The sequence below is a fragment of the Procambarus clarkii genome, chromosome 25 (assembly GCF_040958095.1).
Source record: "Procambarus clarkii isolate CNS0578487 chromosome 25, FALCON_Pclarkii_2.0, whole genome shotgun sequence".
NCBI lineage: Eukaryota > Metazoa > Arthropoda > Malacostraca > Decapoda > Cambaridae > Procambarus > Procambarus clarkii.
In genome coordinates this window covers 5,578,393-5,599,391 of record NC_091174.1, presented here as the reverse complement: position 1 = coordinate 5,599,391, position 20,999 = coordinate 5,578,393, and the positions used below count along the sequence as shown (strand labels likewise).

At 43.2% G+C, this 20,999-nt stretch overlaps 2 protein-coding genes across 2 annotated transcripts in view; one reads left to right on the top strand and one right to left on the bottom strand.

The window, feature by feature from the left end:
* Positions 1 to 114: 114 nt before the first annotated feature.
* On the top strand, positions 115 to 5,087 carry LOC123756551 (complement C1q-like protein 4). Its single transcript, XM_069331216.1, has 5 exons — positions 115 to 182; positions 607 to 734; positions 2,477 to 2,555; positions 3,696 to 3,811; positions 4,306 to 5,087. Exons 2-5 carry the CDS (start codon positions 607 to 609, stop codon positions 4,505 to 4,507), a joined length of 525 nt encoding a protein of 174 aa, XP_069187317.1. The 5' UTR covers positions 115 to 182; the 3' UTR covers positions 4,508 to 5,087.
* A 730-nt stretch (positions 5,088 to 5,817) lies between these two features.
* LOC123756379 (nephrin) overlaps positions 5,818 to 20,999 on the bottom strand; it is a 49,908-nt gene continuing 34,726 nt past the window's right edge. Inside the window, exons 7-15 of the mRNA XM_045739485.2 lie at positions 18,603 to 18,733; positions 17,922 to 18,081; positions 13,944 to 14,095; positions 13,296 to 13,437; positions 13,004 to 13,164; positions 12,647 to 12,785; positions 11,375 to 11,650; positions 9,467 to 9,555; positions 5,818 to 7,893 (exon numbers count right to left, since the gene is read on the bottom strand). Coding sequence (XP_045595441.2) covers positions 7,192 to 7,893; positions 9,467 to 9,555; positions 11,375 to 11,650; positions 12,647 to 12,785; positions 13,004 to 13,164; positions 13,296 to 13,437; positions 13,944 to 14,095; positions 17,922 to 18,081; positions 18,603 to 18,733 — 1,952 coding nt within the window. The 3' untranslated portion in view covers positions 5,818 to 7,191. The remainder of the gene's footprint in view (positions 7,894 to 9,466; positions 9,556 to 11,374; positions 11,651 to 12,646; positions 12,786 to 13,003; positions 13,165 to 13,295; positions 13,438 to 13,943; positions 14,096 to 17,921; positions 18,082 to 18,602; positions 18,734 to 20,999) is intronic.

Genomic DNA, 20,999 nt, shown 5'->3' with positions numbered 1-20,999 from the left:
AGAGTGTCTGTGTGTGGGGGGAGGTGGGGGGCAGGAACGTCATTAGTGGGGTGCGGGGGCTGGACTGGCAGAGTTGTTGGGTAGGGTTGGGGTCTGGAGGGTGGTGTATCACCCCTGGGATGAGTGTGGGAAGTGCTGGTCTCTACACTGCTCATAGTCTGTGCTGCGCTGACCTGTAGGAGGTGAGTGTGTTCGGGAAGGGAAGATTCTCTCCTCCTCTGGACAGAGAGTGATGCTGAATCCGTTAATACCGGGATGTGTTGTGTGCTGTGGTATATAGTGAACGATTGAACTCGTCTGGAATAGTTAGAGAAAACAATGCATAGTGAACCCAGGAAATTTGGTCACCGCGTCAGCTAATTTGCATGTATTAAGCAGGAACTAAAATAGTGTTATTGTGCTATTTGTAGGCGCTTATTCAACCTGACTACAGAAACAAGGCTTCAGTTATTTATACTCTAAGGAGCTCCTGGATACATTGTCACCAGCTATACTAATTATTATCCGTACATTATCTCAGAAAAATATCTTTAAGATATATATATGTCATAGTTTAGAATGGTGACTGCTTACAATATATGCAATATAAGGATGTTGATTCTACAGATGGGCGGTGTGGGTGGCAGATGGCTGGTGATCCTGGCGGGGTTGTGGGCGCTGGTGGAAGGTCGAGACGCCCGGAACACAGGCATTACTTCCCTCAACGCCCAGCAGCCTGTTACTCCTCAGCCATAGTAAGTTATGTTACTTTATACACTTAGAAAGTTCATGATACTCTGTACACTTAGTGCACCAGCATTTACCTCACCTTAGATAAGCACCTCCAAAGGATACCTGATCAACCAACCGTCAGTGTGCGAGCCGCTGCGTCCAACAACCTGGTTGACCAGTCTAGCAACGAGGAGGCCTAGTCGAAGACCAGGCCGCGGGTCACACTCTCATCAAATCACACTCTCCAGGCCACAGCGCCTGTGAGATGCTAGCTAACAAACATATCCTTATATTTGTGGTGGGGAGGGGAGTGGCGTTGTCACCCAAGATAATATGAATACATTTAAGTATGGCTCACTCTAAGTACAATGCCGGCGGAAGGAGAGTTTCCGTGTTGCATGAATGACCTGAGTAGGAGGTCAGAGATGAGATAATACAAGGACGAATGCATATGTTGAATCCTCAAAGTTTCATCGGAGACGAAGTGCCCGATGAGGTCATTTCTGGAAGTATATTATAACAAGCTGAAGTACAATAGACAGTTTGTCGTGAGGGTTGTCAGAGAGGGTGTCACGCAGGTTGTCAGAGAAGACAATGTTGGCTGCACGACCATCAGGTAGTCTGTTCTGGCCTCGACGAGGAGAGTCGAAAAGGGAGGTGGACAAGCGAGTCACAAGTACGACCCACCAGGGCAACCAATATTGGGCCGGTAACCTAAGAGAGAGAGTTCAGGGACACTGACACAACACCGGATGGTGTTGAACGCTAAATGTAAATATTATCTAAAATAATACATGATCTGGAATAAGTGGTTTGCTTCAGTCTACCATTGTGTGTGTTTCCCTGCCAATACGGTGGTTTTGAACAGAGACTGGTGCATAACTATTGCAGATATAATAATAATTCATTGTGTCGGGGGACAGGAAGCCAGAGTGTATTCATACACGTTTTGACTTTTATCTTTTGTGTGTGTGTGTGTGTGTGTGTGTGTGTGTGTGTGTGTGTGTGTGTGTGTGTGTGTGTGTGTGTGTGTGCTCACCTAGTGGTGCGTGCGGGGGTTGAGCTCTGGCTCTTTGGTCCCGCCTCTCAACCGTCAATTAACTGATGTACAGATTCCTGAGCCTACTGGGCTCTATCATAGAGCCCAGTAGGGGCTAGAGCACACACATCTACTGTGTGTGTGTGCGCGTGTGTGTGTGAACGAGCGCTGCCGGGCAGTGCGGCGAGTTTGACACGATTGAAAAGTTAGCTTTCTCTTGGAACATGCATAACATGCTCTCGAACATGCTCTCTCTCTCTCTTGGAGAGAGAGAGAGAGAGAGAGAGAGAGAGAGAGAGAGAGAGAGAGAGAGAGAGAGAGAGAGAGAGAGAGAGAGAGAGAGAGAGAGAGAGAGAGAGAGAGAGAGAGAGAGAGAGAGAGAGAGAGAGAGAGAGAGAGAGAGAGAGAGAGGTAGAGAGAGAGAGAGAGAGAGAGAGAGAGAGAGAGAGAGAGAGAGAGAGAGAGAGAGAGAGAGAGAGAGAGAGAGAGAGAGAGAGAGAGAGAGAGAGAGAGAGAGAGAGAGAGAGAGAGAGAGGGGGAGAGAGAGAGAGAGAGAGAGAGAGAGAGAGAGAGAGAGAGAGAGAGAGAGAGAGAGAAAGAGAGAGAGAGAGAGAGAGAGAGAGAGAGAGAGAGAGAGAGAGAGAGAGAGAGAGAGAGAGAGAGAGAGAGAGAGAGAGAGAGAGAGAGAGAGTGAGTGAGTATTCACCTGAATATCTTTTCCCACAGTTGCTCTGGAGGCTTCAGCGCACGTAAGGCTGCCCCACCTATTGAAGGAGAAGAGGTACCTCGTCTACTACGCTTTCAGGTATGTGGGTTGACTGTCCATTTTTTGTAGAGAGGGCCTGAAGGGGTGGCTTCACCTTACTATAGTCACCCGGGTGTGAACTGTGGATGGTTCGGGGTTTGGATACTTTGTAGTGGTTTGGTGGGTCGTTGGAAGTGTGATGACTCTCCCCAACTTCCATATTAGCTGTGCTAGATGTGGAACTTGGCCATTTTTCTTCCTTCCTCGCACCCCTCATTCCTCTGTTTACCCCTTGGACCTTCTCATTCCCATCCCCTTTGGAACTCTTCTTCGTCCTTCCCATCGCCCTCCCCTTCTTTCTCCCCTCCCCCCTTCTCCACTCCCTTTTCCCCCCCTCTGTCAGAAAATGTATTGTTGAAAAAACACTGGAACCTCTGTAAGGGTATCTCAGAAGATATATCATTACGAACACAACAACTCTAAGGAAATCACACCAAATATTTCAATCTTGAATCCACGAAAATTGCATGAGGCTGTTTATAAATGCTAATATTTCTTAAAACATTTAACTTTGACCTGCCCCGACCAGCCTATGTCCGTTCTCAGCCCCAGACTATTCCCTCCTGCAAATTTTGGCGGAGCAAGCTTCCCGAGTCTGGCACTGGAACAACATGAGACTCCTTGGTCTTATCTTGGCAGTTGCAATATTCAGCAACAGTTTACAAAAGGCTCATCGTTGTTATGTATCGTAGCAATTACTGTGGTTTCTGTGTAGTGTTTCTCATCTTAGTAGCAATAGGTTTAGACTGTTAGTGGTATTGATTTTGTAATTAAATAAGATTCTGTATTCTAAAGTATGACATAAAAGAGTGCTAGAAAGAAGAGATAAAATTAAAATTAGAAGGAGGAAGGTAATATTTTTGTTTAAATTAAAATAAAGTCCTTGCTTAAGCTGTTCCTAAGTCCTTATTGTGAACACATACCCAATCTCTCTCTTTCTCTCTCTTATTCTTACTCTCCCTACCCCACTTCCTTCACCTGGCTCCTCCTCCCTCTCTCACTCGTCCCTTATACCTGCTCCTCCCTCTCTCTCTCTCTCTCTCTCTCTCTATCTATCTCTCTCTCTCTCCCTCTCTCTCTCTCTCACTCTCTCCTCCTGCCTCTCTCCTACTCATTCACTGGCGTCTCTCCCTCCCACAGGAGGTGCTGACCAATCTTGGAGGCTGGTCAGTCCAGGACAACGTCTTCCAGGCTCCGTGCACAGGCGCCTACTTCTTCACCTTCCACGCCATATCTGATGACGACAAGGACTTCACGTGAGTGCAGTTGTGATGTCCAGACACGTCTGGTGACTTCGTACATTCATGAAGTCACAGGACGTGGAGGACTGAATCTTCATGATTTCTACTAAAGTCTAAGCTACTAAAGTAATACGAGCTGGGATGTATTTCTATACCCCATTTCGAATTAGTACTCTAAATTATATTTCAGCGGTCAGAGTTCAAATTCCCTTTGGTACAAGTGAGTGGAATGTTAAAAAAATTGTGTATGTGAATGAAATGCTGTTATCCACTCTGGGAATTTGAAATATAGTGAATTCTCGAAAATGTAAAATGTTTCGCCAATGGAACATTGTGGTCCAGTTCCTTAACAAATTATGTATACAACTTTATAACTGTAATCTTTCCCGACTTCCTACATGACTTGGGTTATCATGAGACCACGATAGCCCAAACTAAAGCTGCTGAACTATTCCTGATTCTATTGACCTAGGCAAATGTGCCCTTCACCCTGCCCTCTCTACCCCTAGGGTGGCGCTGATGAAGGAGGGGGTGTACCAGGCGACGGCCTATGGGACCAAGCACGGCTATCAACAGGGCTCCAACTCGGCCCTGCTCTTCTTGAACATGGGCGAGAGGGTGTACCTGGAGGTGCAGCAGGGCTCCATCTACGAGCACCCTTTCAACGAGGTCTACACTACCTTCACAGGCTTCATGGTCGAGCACTTCTAGGGAGTGACTGGTGTAACCAAAAGGGCGCCATTTTGGACGAAGCAGGGTAGGTTACAGGAAAGACATGAAGGAATAGGGGATATGCACGGAGGAACAAGGAGGAAAAGATACAAAAGAAATAGTAGAAAAGAGAAGCGAATGAGGAAATGGTCCACTCAGGGGTTTAAAAGTCGTGAGGAATGGGGGACGAGAAAGGCACACAGAGAGGGAGGAAGAGAGGGAAGGGAAAGAGAAAAGGGATAGAGGGAGGGGGAGGGGTGTTGCCAGAGGCTCGATCGCGGGGTCATAAAAGTGGCTGAAAAAGGTGAGAAAAAGCAACAACAACAAGATTATTCACCTTTCAAGCCACCGTCATCATCATCATCATTGTTCACTTATCAGTTTATTTATTTATTTATTTAATAAATCATCTATTTATAGAAGATGTCATCGTTTCGTTTTGGTTTGCTAGATGACACCTGTTTATGCCAGCAGTAGTCATCTGTTTATGACAACAATCATCTGTTTATGACAACAGTTAGTAAAGTTTGTATTGTATGGGCGGAGGAGAGGTCAAAGGTCAGAAGAGCGTACTTATTCATTTCTGTGTTTATTTGACCTGACAAAGATGCCTAGGTACGATATATATATATATATATATATATATATATATATATATATATATATATATATATATATATATATATATATATATATATATATATATATATATATAAATATATATATATATATATATATATATATATATATATATATATATATATATATATATATATATATATATATATATCAAGGCCCACTTGAAGAGACAGTATTAATATAAAAAACAGACCATGAAATCAAAATAATTAGAAAGTGACGAGTATTTTTCTTTTTTGTCCTTCTTTTAAGACCCTTCAATACATATACAGTACATATTTAGTACATATATCATGATATGTCACAGGCGTAAACATTATTTATAAATATTTTTTCGCGTCAGACTAAATTCTAATGAATCTTCTTAACTTGAGTTTAATGAGAACTATTAAATGGATTTTCTTGAATATATATTTTTAATTTTAATAATTGCATTTTTTAGTTGAATATTTTTTGCAATGTAAGTTGCCTTGTTGGTTTTTAGACTGCTGACAGTAGAGTGATTAAGGTTGCAACGTCGTTGGTATCATTAACAGCCACTTAAGAGGAACAAAAGTACGAATAAGCGAAAACTATCTGACACATATAGTAACAAACACTGCTTAACTTACCTCTGGCGTCCCTAGTAAGCGGAAGACACGTATGAATTACATTTAGGATAAAATACAATATTTTTATATATAATTTTAATTTCAAACCTAAAAGTCCAATTCATGTTTAAACGTTTGATTTAAGGAGTATTGTGTTTACATTTTTGATATATGAGTGTATTTATAATAATAATAATAATAATAATAATAATAATTTACTCTATTAATCTTCTGTATCAGTTTTAACACACTGTCAGGACTTGAAATTATTTTAAGAATTATATTATTTAATATATTGGAAATGATTAGAAGATTATAGTTGACTGTTGTAGTCAGAATGTAGTCAACACAGTAGTCATCTCATTAGTCATCATAGTTGTCAACTTGGTAGTTATCACAGTTGTCAACTCAGTAGTCAACACAGTAGTCATTACAGTAGTCAACACATTTCTCAACACCGCAGTCGTCAAAGTAGTCAACACAGTACTCAACACAGAATCACCCCAAAACTCAACACAGTAGCCAACTCAGTTGTCAACACGGTAATCAACACTTTAATCACTACAGTAGCCAACACCATAGCCAACACAGTAGTCAACACAATAATCAACACAGTAGCCATCTCAGTAGTCAACACAGTAGCCAACACATGGCAAGGACAGGACGAGGAAATGGGCCTGGAAGCACAGAGTGTGGGAACAGTGTCCATCCAATTGAACCCTCGGGGATCGAACACCGACCCTGCAAGAAGCGAGGGCGTAGCTCTTCCGACAGTTCCAAGTAGAGGACACTAGGTAGACTGTGGAGGAAGCTCACATATTCGCTTGACAGCTCACTGTGGTTGTTACCTGCTTGATACCTGCTTGATGGGGTTCTGGGAGTTCTTCTACTCCCCAAGCCCAGCCCGAGGCCAGGCTTGACTTGTGAGAGTTTGGTCCACTAGGCTGTGAGTCCATTTTGCCGCCCTGGTCTGTCCTGGAAGCCAGCATTAAAACTGTATTGTCGAAAGGAAAATAATAGTCATCAATGTTTCCTGTGTTGAACTCTCCGGTATTCTCACTGTGAAAACCATTTTATAATCAAAGCGTTTATCTCTCTCACGTGGTGTTTCTGTAAATAAACCTAAATTCTAAATTCTAATAGGACGAATCCAACTTCGTTCTATTAGGACAAAATACAGTATCAATAAAAAAGCAATAGACCTACTTTATGTTTATGAAAGTAAGTAAATTTATTTGACAGCAGTGAAGTCATTTCAGTTTTGAACATGCTACCCAAAAAGGTTTCTCACTGCAGGAAATATTTATAAACAAAAAGCTTCACTGCAACTAAAATATTCAGTAAACTCTTCACAAAAGTGCTACACTGTAACGCAAATTTTAATAGACATTTTCTAAAGTATCACTGAATCGACACAATTTCTGTGGGTTATAAATCCCTTTTTCGTTTTGTTTCTCAAACGGAGCTCTCCTTCTGTCCTGTGATGAGGGGGGAGCATGTGTCCAGCTCTCGAGGGTGGCCTTCACACCTTAGAGTAGGGCCCTCGCCTGCCGTAGAGTAGGGCATCAACAAGGAGTGTCTTTGCCCCTTCACTGCTGAAGAGGACATCAACGTGTGGAGCTCGCGCTCTTTTGCTGCTGAAGGAAACATCAGTGAGTCGTGTTCTTGCTCTTTCGTTGCAGAGGACAGCAATGCATCACGCTCTAAGGCTCTTGCAGCTGAAGAGGATGTCAATAGTAAGTGATCTTGCCCTTTTGCTGCTGAAAATTTGGTCAACGTGGCTTGTTCTTGCCGTTTTGATTTTGAAGAGAGCATGTAGGGGGAACATTCTTGCCCGCCCGCTTCTGCAGGAGACCTGAAGGGGACGGCTTGTCGGTATAGTTCCTGTGGACGTCTAGCAGGTGCACCCACAACCTCTGTGCTGGAGCCAACAGGTGTCTTAGAGGAGACTAGGTCGCGGGCGTGGTGGCTGTGAGTAGGTCTGTGGCTTACAGGTGCAGCGGCGTGGCTTACAAGTGCAGCGGAGTGGCTTACAGGTGCAGTGGAATGGCTTACAGGTGCAACGGAGTGGTACTGTTGACTGAGGTTGTTCAACTTGTACGACGATGCAACTACACCCTTCTGCAACAACGCGCCACAACCCCCACTACCAGCTGGCTGGAAAACAAAAGAATGTGAGACACAATGTAATAAACGTGAAGGCAACGAGCATGAAGCTCTGGACTCTCGTTGACAGCATATCAAGGAAAAATATATTTTTTGAATAAGATATTACTCTGAAAAAGACTTATATTTCCAGATAAGAATTTAACACATTATACATATTTTATTACTGATGTTATGTCGACGAATTTAAATGAAATCAAATGTGGACAAATTTAATTTATCCACACCTCGCTCTACCCTTCTTAGTGTACCTCCCTACACCCCCTCCCTGCATACCTTGGTTTTACCTGTGCATATTCTCCTGTGTCGACCCAGACATCCTCGTCGCCGCCTCCTTCTTTAGGTCATTCCTTCCCTTCCTCCCTCCCTTCATGTCTTCCTCCCTCTCTCCATCTTTGCTTTCCTCCTCACTGGCTACCCCTCTGTTTTTCATCTCCCTTTCTCTATCCCCTCTTCTTTCTTCCTCCTCTCTTCTCCCTGCCTCTTCCCATCCTCCCCTCTTCCTTATCTCCTCCCTATCTTCCCCTTTCTGTCTGCCTCCAATCTTTCCCTTCTATCCTGTCTTCTCGTCTACTTTCTCTCCTGGCTCTCTCTCTCTCTCCCTTCTCCCTGTCTGCCTTCTCCTCTAGCATCTCACCTGCCTTCTCCCCTGCTTTCTTCCCTGTCTTTCTCCCATTCTTGTGTCCTCTCTTTGCTCTGGATTGTGCGGGAAGAAGCCTCCGCTGCCACATATCACCCCAACAGCTTCTGTAATCCCAGGCAGCGACTCTAATTTGTGATTCATCCGTGAGATAGAGGTCACCAGAGCGAGATAGGTGTTCCTGTGCTCTGTGAATGGCAGTCTGATGGCTCCCATTTCATGCCCAACCATCGCCAGCTTCCACGTCCGATTCCGTGAGAACCAGCATCCCGGAACCTCAGCAATGACCATTAATCTCTCGTATCTTCCTTGTTCTCACTAAATAAATTCTGTTAAATGCAAGATTATTTTGAAGTCTAGATGGGAGAAAGAGAAAGAGAGGGATTTGGTAAATTGAACCTGATTCGGGAGCTGTTTCTGAGATAATGAGGCCTGACTTTACGTATTGGGACGATTTGGAGGCCCGCTAGCGGGCAAGTTTCCGTCCCTTGTCTCCGTGGCCGACGATTCGGTAAATAGGTAAGAGGGATTTATGGATTTTGGGGCTTCGTCAGAGATAGTTGACATGAGAATTTTACACGCCGCGATTGTTCGGGGTTCGCTGTGGCAGCCGGGAGGGGGGGGGGGGGGGGTTGCTATAGGCTGGAGCCGGTCTAATTGTTTGGCCTCTCAATGGATATATTTTATGGGGTGTTCTCTGTTTGAATTATTTTGACTTTCTCTTTTTTCTCTCTCTCTCTCTATCCTTCCTCATTACTCTTATCAATCTTTTCGTTATCATATATTTCTGTACCTAATACATTCTCACTTCTCGTTTGCTCATTTCCGCCTACTTTTCGTCACTTCTCCTTCATGCCCTCTCTCCCTCTCTCCCTCCCTCTCTCCATCCTTCCCTCCCTCTCTCCATCCTTCCCTCCCTCTCACCTGGTAGCTGTGGAGAGCTTGGTAGGCATCAAGAAGCGAGGCAGCGGAGGTAATGGTCTTAACTCTCCTCTCGTGCCAAGCCTGCGTCTCTGTCAACCAAAAGGAAGATAATTTTACCAGACAGATCGTGGTAGCCGGTCACCTCCGGCCTGCGTCATCTTGGAGGCTGTCAATGGGCTGCTCACTGGCCATGCTACAGATGACAGTGGGCTGCTCACTGTCTTTTTAATCGGTTAACAATATGTAAACAATGTTACGTTGGAAGGCTGACAGTGTCATTACCATATTGGTGGCTGACAGCGCCATGTGAGGTGAAAGCTCCATAATGTTTCCTCGTTTTTTATACAAAGAGCTTGTCAAACTATTGACCTTTGCCAGGATTCAACCCACAACAGTTCACTACTTCCTGGATACATAGTTGAGCAGAGGCATCAGATGTATGGAAAAGTTGCCCAAACACCTCCGTCCAACGGGGGAGTTATTTCAATTTACGTAGTCCTTTGATTGACCTCTGATAATGAACACTAAACTTGGTTAGTCACGAGCGAGGTAAAATTTGAGAGACAGACAGACAGACAGACAGACAGACAGACAGACAGACAGACAGACAGACAGACAGACAGACAGACAGACAGACAGACAGACAGACAGACAGACAGACAGACAGACAGACAGACAAACAGACAGACAGACAGACAGACAGACAGACAGACAGACAGACAGACTTGACAGACAACAGACAGATTGACAATGGTCCAGGACGGTCCGAAACGTCGTCGTCCCTTCACTTTCTAGTGTGTGGTCTGGTAAACAGACAGACAGACAGAGCGAGACTGACAGACAGACAGAGCAAGACAGACAGAGAGATACAGCGAGACAGACAGAAAGACAAGAGAGACAGACATACTGGCAGACAGATACAGACATATAGATACAAGAAAGATCAATAATGCCTAGAACTGCATTCGTTGATGATAAAGGAGCAAGAGGAGAAGGTTAGGTGGAAGAGTAGGGAGGGGGAAAAGGGAAGGGAAGGGGAGAAGAGACAAGGAAAAGGGGGGGAAATAAAGGGGGGGGGGGAGTGAAACCCAGGAGGAGGCAGAGGGAAGGGGAGGAACAGACCACCACTACAAATACCTTTACCGGAATTCCTGTATAAAAAATATAGTATTGTTTTAACCTTTTCCAGTGTTTGCTCTGGCTCTTGTTAGAGAACCTTCCCTTTACCCACGGGGGAATATTCCTTTACCCTTAGGGGAATATTCCTTTACCCTTAGGGGAATATTCCTTTACTCTTGGGGGGAATATTTCTTTACTCTTGGGGGGAAAATTCCTTTACTCTTGGGGGGAATATTCCTTTACTCTTAGGGGAATATTCCTTTACTCTTGGGGGATATTCCTTTACTCTTAGGGGAATATTCCTTTACTCTTGGGGGATATTCCTTTACTCTTGGGGGATATTCCTTTACTCTTGGGGGAAAAATTCCTTTACTCTTGGGGGGAATATTCCTTTACTCTTGGGGGGAAAATTCCTTTACTCTTGGGGGGAATATTCCTTTACCCTCGGGGGAATATTCCTTTACTCTCTGGGGAATATTCCTCTACTCTAAGGTGAAATATCTTTACACTTAAGGAAATACCCCTTTACTCTCAGTCCGTCACTGAAAGACTATTACTATATACAGAAAGATCACATTATCGTGAGATATCAAAAAGGAAATCTACAATAGTCGTGATGAGGGTTCGAACCTATGCGCTGGGTATTCCCAGATGCACGCTCTAAACGACTACACCATGACATGGTCAAAAGAATTGCAACCTGGGGTACTACTGCACTCCCGAGGCTTCCACTGAAGCCGAACCTGAGTTTCACACAATCCCCCCCCCCCCATTTACGTCATAACTCACCTGACTGAGGAATAACATCGGGATTCTCATCGTGGATTCTGCAGGAATCTGGGGCAGGGTTCGGGTCCTTGAACGCAGCCTCGTTGATCTTAGAGAGGCCGTCCACCGGTGGCTCACCCACCACGCCCGCACGCCCGCGAAGTCTGACGACGACGCAGAGGAAGACGACGAGGAGCAGAGCGCCCCACGACACGCTCACCAACACGGCCGTCGTCGTGGTGGGGAAGAGCTGGACGTCGTCTGGAACACTTGGCTCCGGCAGGGGCTTTACCGCCGCTGGCGGGGGCAAGTGAGGGACCCGTGAGGCAGTGTGAGGGAGGGGGGTCATGAGGGAGGAAGTGTGAGAGGGGTCATGAGGGAGGAAGCGCGAGTTATGAGGATGAAAGAGTGAGTCAGAGAGCACCTGAGAGTAATCCAACAAGTTAAAGCTAATTTAATCTACTGAAACATTCATTAAAATAATTAACACTCGCAGCAATATTAAACCGTGTGTCATGTATAGTTTCTTGTTTTATGTAGAAAACTACTACACTGTCACATTTTTCATCACGTGATAATTTTCGTGATTTACACACACACTATATATATATATATATATATATATATATATATATATATATATATATATATATATATATATATATATATATATATATATATATATATATATATATATATATGTATATATATATATATATATATGTCGTACCTAGTAGCCAGAACGCACTTCTCAGCCTACTATTCAAGGCCCGATTTGCCTAATAAGACAAGTTTTCCTGAATTAATATATTTACTTTAATTTTTTTCTTATGAAATGATTAAGCAACCCTTTTCTCTATGTATGAGGTCAATTTTTTTTTATTTGAGTTAAAATTAACGTAGATATATGACCGAACCTAACCAACCCTACCTAACCTAACCTAACCTATATTTATAGGTAAGGTTAGGTTAGGTAGCCAAAAAAGCTAGGTTAGGTTAGGTTAGGTAGGTTAGGTAGACGAAAAAACATTAATTCATGAAAACTTGGCTTATTAGGCAAATCGGGCCTTGAATAGTAGGCTGAGAAGTGCGTTCTGGCTATTAGGTACGACATATATATATATATATATATATATATATATATATATATATATATATATATATATATATATATATATATATATATATATATATATATATATAGCTGGGAAGAGGGACAGATAGAGAAATAGATGGGGAGATTGGCAGGATGCAGCACAATAGGAAGCAACACAAAGGCTGTAGGTGCCTCACCTGTGCGTCTCTCGGGGATGTGAACGAGAGTGTGGGCCGAGAGTGCCACCTCCTCTCCTCGGCCCTTGTTGTTATAGGCGTACACCACGCCCTCCAGGGCCAGCCCCGCCTCCAGGCCCTCTACGGTGAACACCGGCACCTGCGACACCACCACAATAATAGTCAACCACAGTGCCACCATACTACTATACATACATACATACTACTACTACTGGAGTCTAAAGAATGTTTTATACTATAGATGATATGATTTCTTTAAGTTGTTTAAATCAAAGGAATTTTGGAACAAATATCCTGGGCAGGAGACGGCCTCAGCCGGCGTCGTCTCTACGAGAAAAAGGCTTTGACTAAACTTACCTTGTTGGTGATGTTGGCCAAAAGACGGCCTTGGCCGGCCTCGTACAGTTCCATGAAAAAGCTCTGGGGAAGACCACCGTCAAATCCGGCTACACATCCAACGTCGACGGTCGTCTTGGACACATTGTGTACCGTGCAGTTGTGGACGGGGTCCGGGTGATCTGTTCCGGCAGAAACACACACTCAGGGTCAGTAGTAATCCGAAGCCGCGATCATGTCTTATGTTCACGAAAGAGCGTGGACACCAGACGCGTATTGACATCACGCAGGAGGCAACGCTAGAGGTACCTACCGGCAGGGAAGGTGTGGAAGACGCAGGGGTGACGTTGAAGACCGACGGAGTTAAGTCCCCAGCAGAGCAAAGTGCCGTAGTCGAGCTCTGTGTTTGGGGTGTACACCACGGTTGATCGCCACCCTCTGGAGATGATGTGCTCCTGTCGGCCGATGACATAAGGTGACGACTCGTGTTCTTCATTCGTTCATGCACGGAGATATATTATAACAATTTGGTCATGAACATTACTAAACTCGGCTTCTTTCCTGATCCCGTCTCTCGGCATAATCATTTAAGGCTTGTGAGTGAGTGTGAAGCACTTAACAAATCTTGATCATCAGATGTCTAACACTTCTTATACGTCCTTTAATTAATTTCAGCGTGATGGTTATTTGGCAGAAAGGCTTGACTTAATTAGCTTTTGACAAGCGTGTATTTAGCATCCAACTGCGTAAGTTAAATCCTCAGTAGTGCGTAAATCCACCCATTGGGAAAGGAAAGGTGAGTACTAATGGTGAGAAATGTAATAAAGGACTCACCTGAAGGAAAGAGAGGTGGGACGACATCCCTGAAGACAAAGGTGAGACGACTTCCCCAGAAGAAGAATATAAAAACTACTTCTGAAGTTAAAAAACTACTTCTAACCTGAAGTTGCAGTTGCCGTACCTGAGGCACATCAGCGCTCTCGCCGCTGTTGTTGAAGGTCCAGCGGAAGTCTAGAGGCGCTGGAAAGGCGTCCAGGTCACAGGTCACACTAACCTGTTCGTACCTGGCGGCCCCCAGGTAGACCATCTGCCTCTGGCGACACACAGGCGAGTCTGCCGGACAGATCAGGGTCAGGACACCGCTCTTACTCGGATACCTGCACACGTTATTAAAATGACGGGTGAGAGGGTCTAGAATGACACCTGAGAGGGTCTAGAATGACACCTGAGATGGTCTATAATGACAGCTGAGAGGGTCTGGAATGACAGCTGAGAGGGTCTAGAATGACACCTGACAGGGTCTAGAATGACGCATGACAGAGTCTAGAATGACGAGTGACAGGGATCTAGAATGATGGGTGACAGGGACTAGAATGACGGCTGAGAGGGTCTAAAATGACGGGTGAGAAGGTCTAAAATGACGGGTGAGAAGGTCTAAAATGACGAGTGAGAGGGTTTAAAATGAGAGGTGAAAGGGTCGAGAATGATATATGAAGAGGTCTAGAAATGAATAGATGATGTCTATCATGATTCCTGATAAAACACTGACAGAGGGAAAAAACGAGAGCAGAGTCTCGCTAACAGAAATCGATGGAAACAGCTCCCCCAATAACTAATAAACAACACATTAATTAAATTTAGACATGTAGTCTCTCATAACTAAATCTATCGCACAAAGACATAATAAATAATCGTGAAAATATTTATCCGAAAGAGAGAAATATTTGGAATCTTTTTTGTTTTCCTTTTATCAAATCTTGCTCTCGATCTAACACACACAAATCCAGACATTCTTTAAATAGGACTCAAGTTCAAACCCTGCGACAAAGTGACGTGGAAAGACCAATACTCGAGGTGTTCAATGAGAAAACTTTGTCCAGCTGCGAGTGAACATTTGGGGCGTGTCACGGGGCGTTCAGTGGTTGGTTCAGGAGCTTGTGATGAAAGGCACGAGGGAGTTTAAACTCCAGTAGGACGGGAGAGAGGACTGAAGGGTGATGGGACAGAAGGGAGAGGATGGAAGGGAGAGTGGATAGAACGGAGAGGATGGAAGGGAGAGTGGATAGAATGGAGAGGACAGAAGGAAGAGAAGATAGACGAGAGAGGACAGAAGAAAGAGAGGATAGAAGGGAGAGAGGATAGAAGGGAGAGAGGATAGAAGGGAGAGAGGATAGAAGGGAGAGAGGATAGAAGAGAGATAGGACAGAAGGTAGAGAGGACAGGAGGGAGAGACCAAGGGTGGAGCTATATTAAACGTAGACATATTAAAATACCCGTTTAAATATGCAAGAGGATAGGTTGGGGAGTGTCACTGTGAGTGTAGAGAGAGAGAGCGTGTGTGTGTGTGTCAGTGTATATACACTTACAGCCTGCACCACACACACACACACTCTTGACCCCCAGTGCATGAGACACACTTGAACTCTCTCCTCCACCTAAGAAACACATTTGACCCGAGCTACAAGAGATACACTTGACCCTAAGCTTGCAAGACACACACACATAACCTCCACTAAAAATTACACACCTGACTTCCACTTGCTAGAGGCAAAGGACTGAGATGCGAGACTTGTGCCAGAGATGAGAGAGCGGAGGTAAAGGGTTACCTTGAGGTTACCTTGAGGTGCTTCCGGGGCTTAGCGTCCCCGCGGCCCGGTCGTCGACCAGGTCTCCTGGTTGCCGACCTGGTGATGCTAGTGGGGATACCATCACATCCAAGAGTAGTAGTAGGGAGTAGGTGAAGAATAGTAGATGTAGAACATCCAGCAAGTAGATGTTGTGGCTCGCGACAGACGTTTGTCTCTTGTTTTCAGATGAGAAAAAACAGAACGACATTTCTTAAAGGGAAATTTCAAATTTCAAAGAGAAATGACAAATTTCAAAGAGAAATGTCTAATTTTAAAGAGAAAAGTCAAATTTCGAAGGAAATTGTCAAGGGAAATTTCAATTTCCAAAGGAAAATTTTAAAGTAAAATTTCAAATTTCAAAGAGAAATGTCAAATTTCAAAGGAAAAAATCAAGGGAAATTTTAAATTTCAGAGGAAAATTTCAAATTTCAAAATAAAATTTGAAATACACAGCGGCCAGAGAGACCTAAGACAGCATTCGTAACCATTGGGGATGATAAACAAGAAGCATGAAGAAGAGACAAAGGAAGCCATCTCCATCCACAGCTTCTAGAACAAATGCACCAAAGAGGTTTAAGGTTAAGGTAGGCGCTAATAGGGAAGCACTATTAGTAAAGCACGCCATTCTCCTCAGTAGTTCACATCAGTCTGAGACGCGGCTCCTACGGAAGAAAGGTTGCAGTAACAAAGAGAAGATATGATCACGACCTCCAAAATAGTTTGGGACGGTGGTAGGATAAGAGCCCAGAGAAAATCAAAGAGTCGGAACAACAATATATATTAACTGAATTTCCCTGAGATTAAACGTCAGGACCAGAAACTCGTCTGGACCCCTCCCCAGTGGGCGCCTGGGATATAATGACCCCTCGCCAGTGGGCGCCTGGGATATAATGACCCCTCGCCAGTGGGCGCCTGGGATATAATGACCCCTCGCCAGTGGGCGCCTGGGATATAATGACCCCTCGCCAGTGGACGCCTGGGATATAATGACCCCTCACCAGTGGACGCCTGGGATATAATGACCCCTTGCCAGTGGGCGCCTGGGATATAATGACCCCTCGCCAGTGGGCGCCTGGGATATAATGACCCCTTGCCAGTGGGCGCCTGGGATATAATGACCCCTCCCCAGTGGGCGCCTGGGATATAATGAACCTCGCCAGTGGGCGCCTGGGATATGTATTGCATAATATATTTAAATTTTATTCTGCATTTTTAAATAAAGTTTATACGTGTGTATTGACTCTTGTTCTGTAATGCACACTCCTCTCTTACTTATATTCTCTCTCTCTCTCTCTCTCTCTCTCTCTCTCTCTCTCTCTCTCTCTCTCTCTCTCTCTCTCTCTCTCTCTCTCTCTCTCTCTCTCTCTCTCTCTCTCTCTCTCTCTCTCTCTCTCTCTCTCTCTCTCTCTCTCTCTCTCTCTCTCTCTCTCTCTCTCTCTCTCTCTCTCTCTCTCTCTCTCTCTCTCTCTCCCAAATCTTGCAGAAGGACATCTTTAAGACAGGTTTTCACCAAGGATCCAACACCTCTTCAACATAATCCAACATCTTATACTTTTATAGACGCGTGTCTTTGTGTTCATAATCCTGCCCTGTCACAGGCAGCTCTTGTGTTTATTATTAGTTAGTTATTATATATTTTGTAACGCTTATTAATGTTCTTGTAACTTCTGTCCAAGCTCTGTGAATCCTCTATCAACGCTTCTAAGGCAATTTTAGCTAATTGCTGTTACAAATATGTTGTTAATGTTTAATCGCTAGTTAGAATTATTATGGTTCCTTGCTGTTATGTGCAACAACTTCGGCTGGTCGACAAAGCGACGTCGATGTTCGATCCCTGATAAAGTCCAGGTGGTTGGGCACCATTCCTCCTTCCTATCCTCATATTCATACCAAGTGATAGTCTGAATGGCTTAGCGCTTTATCCTCATAATTATCTTACCTTTTCGCGCTGATACTTGCTAATATTTGGTGCACAACTGTTCTGGTAAATTGTGTCGTACACCTGATCTGAGAGATTATAGTATATCATATTATACACCTGACCTGATATATCAAGTTATATTCCAGAGCGATATACTAGCCCTTGTGACCGGCAGCTGGACACCCTCATAAATACTGCCAAGCAGTATCCTTCCCCCGCGATAGCAGCCTGACGATTAAATGCAACCTCGGCACACAGTTTACATTTACTAAAAAAAATCTACCACTTACGAGTTATTCATGCCCGTGCCACCTCTTGGGGTGGCTTAACCTGCATCAATCAATCAACCTAGCCCTTACCCAGGGCCCCAAGGACAACCTCTCACACTCACACTTGACTCTGAGGAGCTGCGGGTTGGAGTGGCCGTCACCCTGAATGTTGGAGGCGACGCAGGAGTACTGCCCGGATGCTGCCCTCCCAACCCTCTGCATCACCAGACTCTGGTTGCTGACGATGACGCCCGCAGACACGTTGTGGTGCAGCTCCTGGCCCTGTGGGACGCCAAGCACAGTGTTCAGTCCACGCTTACTACACCTGCAGCTGGGTAATGTACATTACCTGCATTTTACACCAAACAACAGCCGTGGTTGCAGCTCAATTCCCTTCCAAACACATTTCAAAATAAATAACTTGTAGAGGAAGTCGCTCTTCCCTCCACGGCTTCCCCATGCAGCTTGCAATGCACAGCTCTGAAGTTGACATTACTAGGGGAAAAAATACACCAGGAAAAGCGTAAAATACATTTCTACAGACTTTAATGTGAAAAACATTACAATCATCACAGGGTATTTCCTCCGTACGTGTTCATGCAGTGTGATACTACAACAGCAAGCCTTTCGTGGGCTAACAATACATCAAATGATTTCACTATAGCCATATTTAAACAAAATGTATAAGATATATTTATAGAAAAACATGTTTACAATGATTAAAGTCACTATTATCTGATTTTAAAAAAGCATATGTTTTTTCTTGTCCAAATATACAAGAGTGCATGTAAAGTGACACAGACCTCGTGGATCCAGATGACCTTATAGACTCTCGGGTTCGAGGTGATGGAGCACTCGAAGTAGACATCGTCCCCTTCCTTAATGTCTCCTAGGTTTACGGATCTACCAGGCTCCAGCCTCGCGACAGGCACGTCTGAGAAAAGTCAATTTACTTTGGAAAGTGTTTCAGAATTCCTTGAGAAGTGTCATTGTACCTTGCGAAGTGTCAGTATATCTTGAGAAGTAACTGTATCAATGAGAACTCTCAGTATACATTGAGAAGTGTAAGTATACAGTGAAAAGAATTCCTTGAGAAGTGTCGGAATACCTTAAGAAGTGCCAGTATATATTGAGATTGTGTTTGTATGCCATTATACATATCAGCATACTCTAAGGAATATATCAAAATGACAAACAGCTCACAGTCCTTATGTCATTCAGTGTTCATATGTTTCATAATCTTTGTATATATATATATATATATATATATATATATATATATATATATATATATATATATATATATATATATATATATATATATATATATATATATATATATATAATAGTTACACCTTCTTGCATACAACAGTAAGAACAGAAGCAGTGCTTTTTTTCAGTAAAGGTGAAGTGGGTTCATTATCCGAGAGCCTGTAATGATATTACCACACACACATGCAGGCCGCAAGAACTGTGGCAGGAAGCGCACACACACACACACACACACACACACACACACACACACACACACACACACACACACACACAAACACACACACACACACACACACACACACACACACACACACACACACACACACACACACACACACACACACACACACACACACACACACACTCACACACAAATATGATGGGAATATTGTAGATAGGCTGCTGGGAATTGTGGTAGACTGGTGAGAATTGTGGTAGGAACTGTTTAAAGACATTGCCTCTGTTCCTCGATTGGTAAGTGAAGCTGGAGTCTCCCTCATCCCTTCTTTTTACTCTCTCTCTCTCTCTCTCTCTCTCTCTCTCTCTCTCTCTCTCTCTCTCTCTCTCTCTCTCTCTCTCTCTCTCTCTCTCTCTCTCTCTCTCTCTCTCTCTCACTCTCTCTCTCTCTCTCTCTCTCTCTCTCTCTCTCTCTCTCTCTCTCTCTCTCTCTCTCTCTCACACACACACACATAACCGCACATAACCGAACATATACGCGAACAAAAACTAACTCACGTTCACCCATTCAAATATCCATAACAGCGTACTAACTCAAATCATATAACACACGCGCATACACGCATGAATATGTTTAATAACCATTCCCTGTTATGGCTTTACCTCTTCCCGCCCTTCATGATTGATGGGAACAACAGAAGGGAAACAGCTTCCCAAAAATGGCATCGAAACCATTTGCGTAAAAACGATTCAACGTGAACATTGATGAGAGTAATTATTGTCATATTTATCATATACGTCTATAACCTACGTATTGATGTAGGTGGGTAAACTGAATATTGATGTAAGTGGGTAAGCTAAACAGTGTTTGACATACATGACTTAATAATACCAACAGAATTAATTAAGATAAATGTAAATTACATTTCATAATTATTAAAAATAATGATCCGTAACGACTATTAACAAAAGCAACAGTTAATGATTAATTAATCATTAATTAATCAACATAAATATATCAACATAACAATTCTTGTCAATAATAATACAATACACATTGTATTAAAACATACATAAACAATGTACAAATTTATTTCTGGGCCAAAAATAATTCTGACAAAAATAATTGGATGTCATTTATAAAAGCAGTTTGTGTAATATAAATTATTTTAAACTAAATATTATGAGGGTTATATATATATATATATATATATATATATATATATATATATATATATATGTATATATATATATATATACATATATAGTGTATTTTTTTAGAGAGCCAAACGTAATTCTGAAAATTGAAGCCACATTGATGCCAGATATCTTTATCATTTTGGAATGGAACTGTCGTTTAGAAATGAGAATATCATTCTGGAATGGAAATATCATGCTGGAACAGGAATGTCATTCCGGAAAAGAAATATTCAGGAATGGGAATGTCATTTTGGAATGGTTATATCAATCTGGAATGGGAATGTCATTTTGGAATGGAACTATCATTCTAGAATGGGAATATAACTCTGGAATAAGAGCAGTATTCTGAAATAGTAATGTACTGACCCTGTGGAGAAACTGAGTACAATTCCACCAATGCAGTATGATTTAAGTTGTAAAACAGGACAAAGTTTTCGTAATGTATTAAATAATTTATATGATGAGTCGTAAATTGGAATACGCTTGGCTTCCTGAACCGATTATGTGCTTCTGTAACCCTCTACACCACCGCCCACGGGACGGGTATG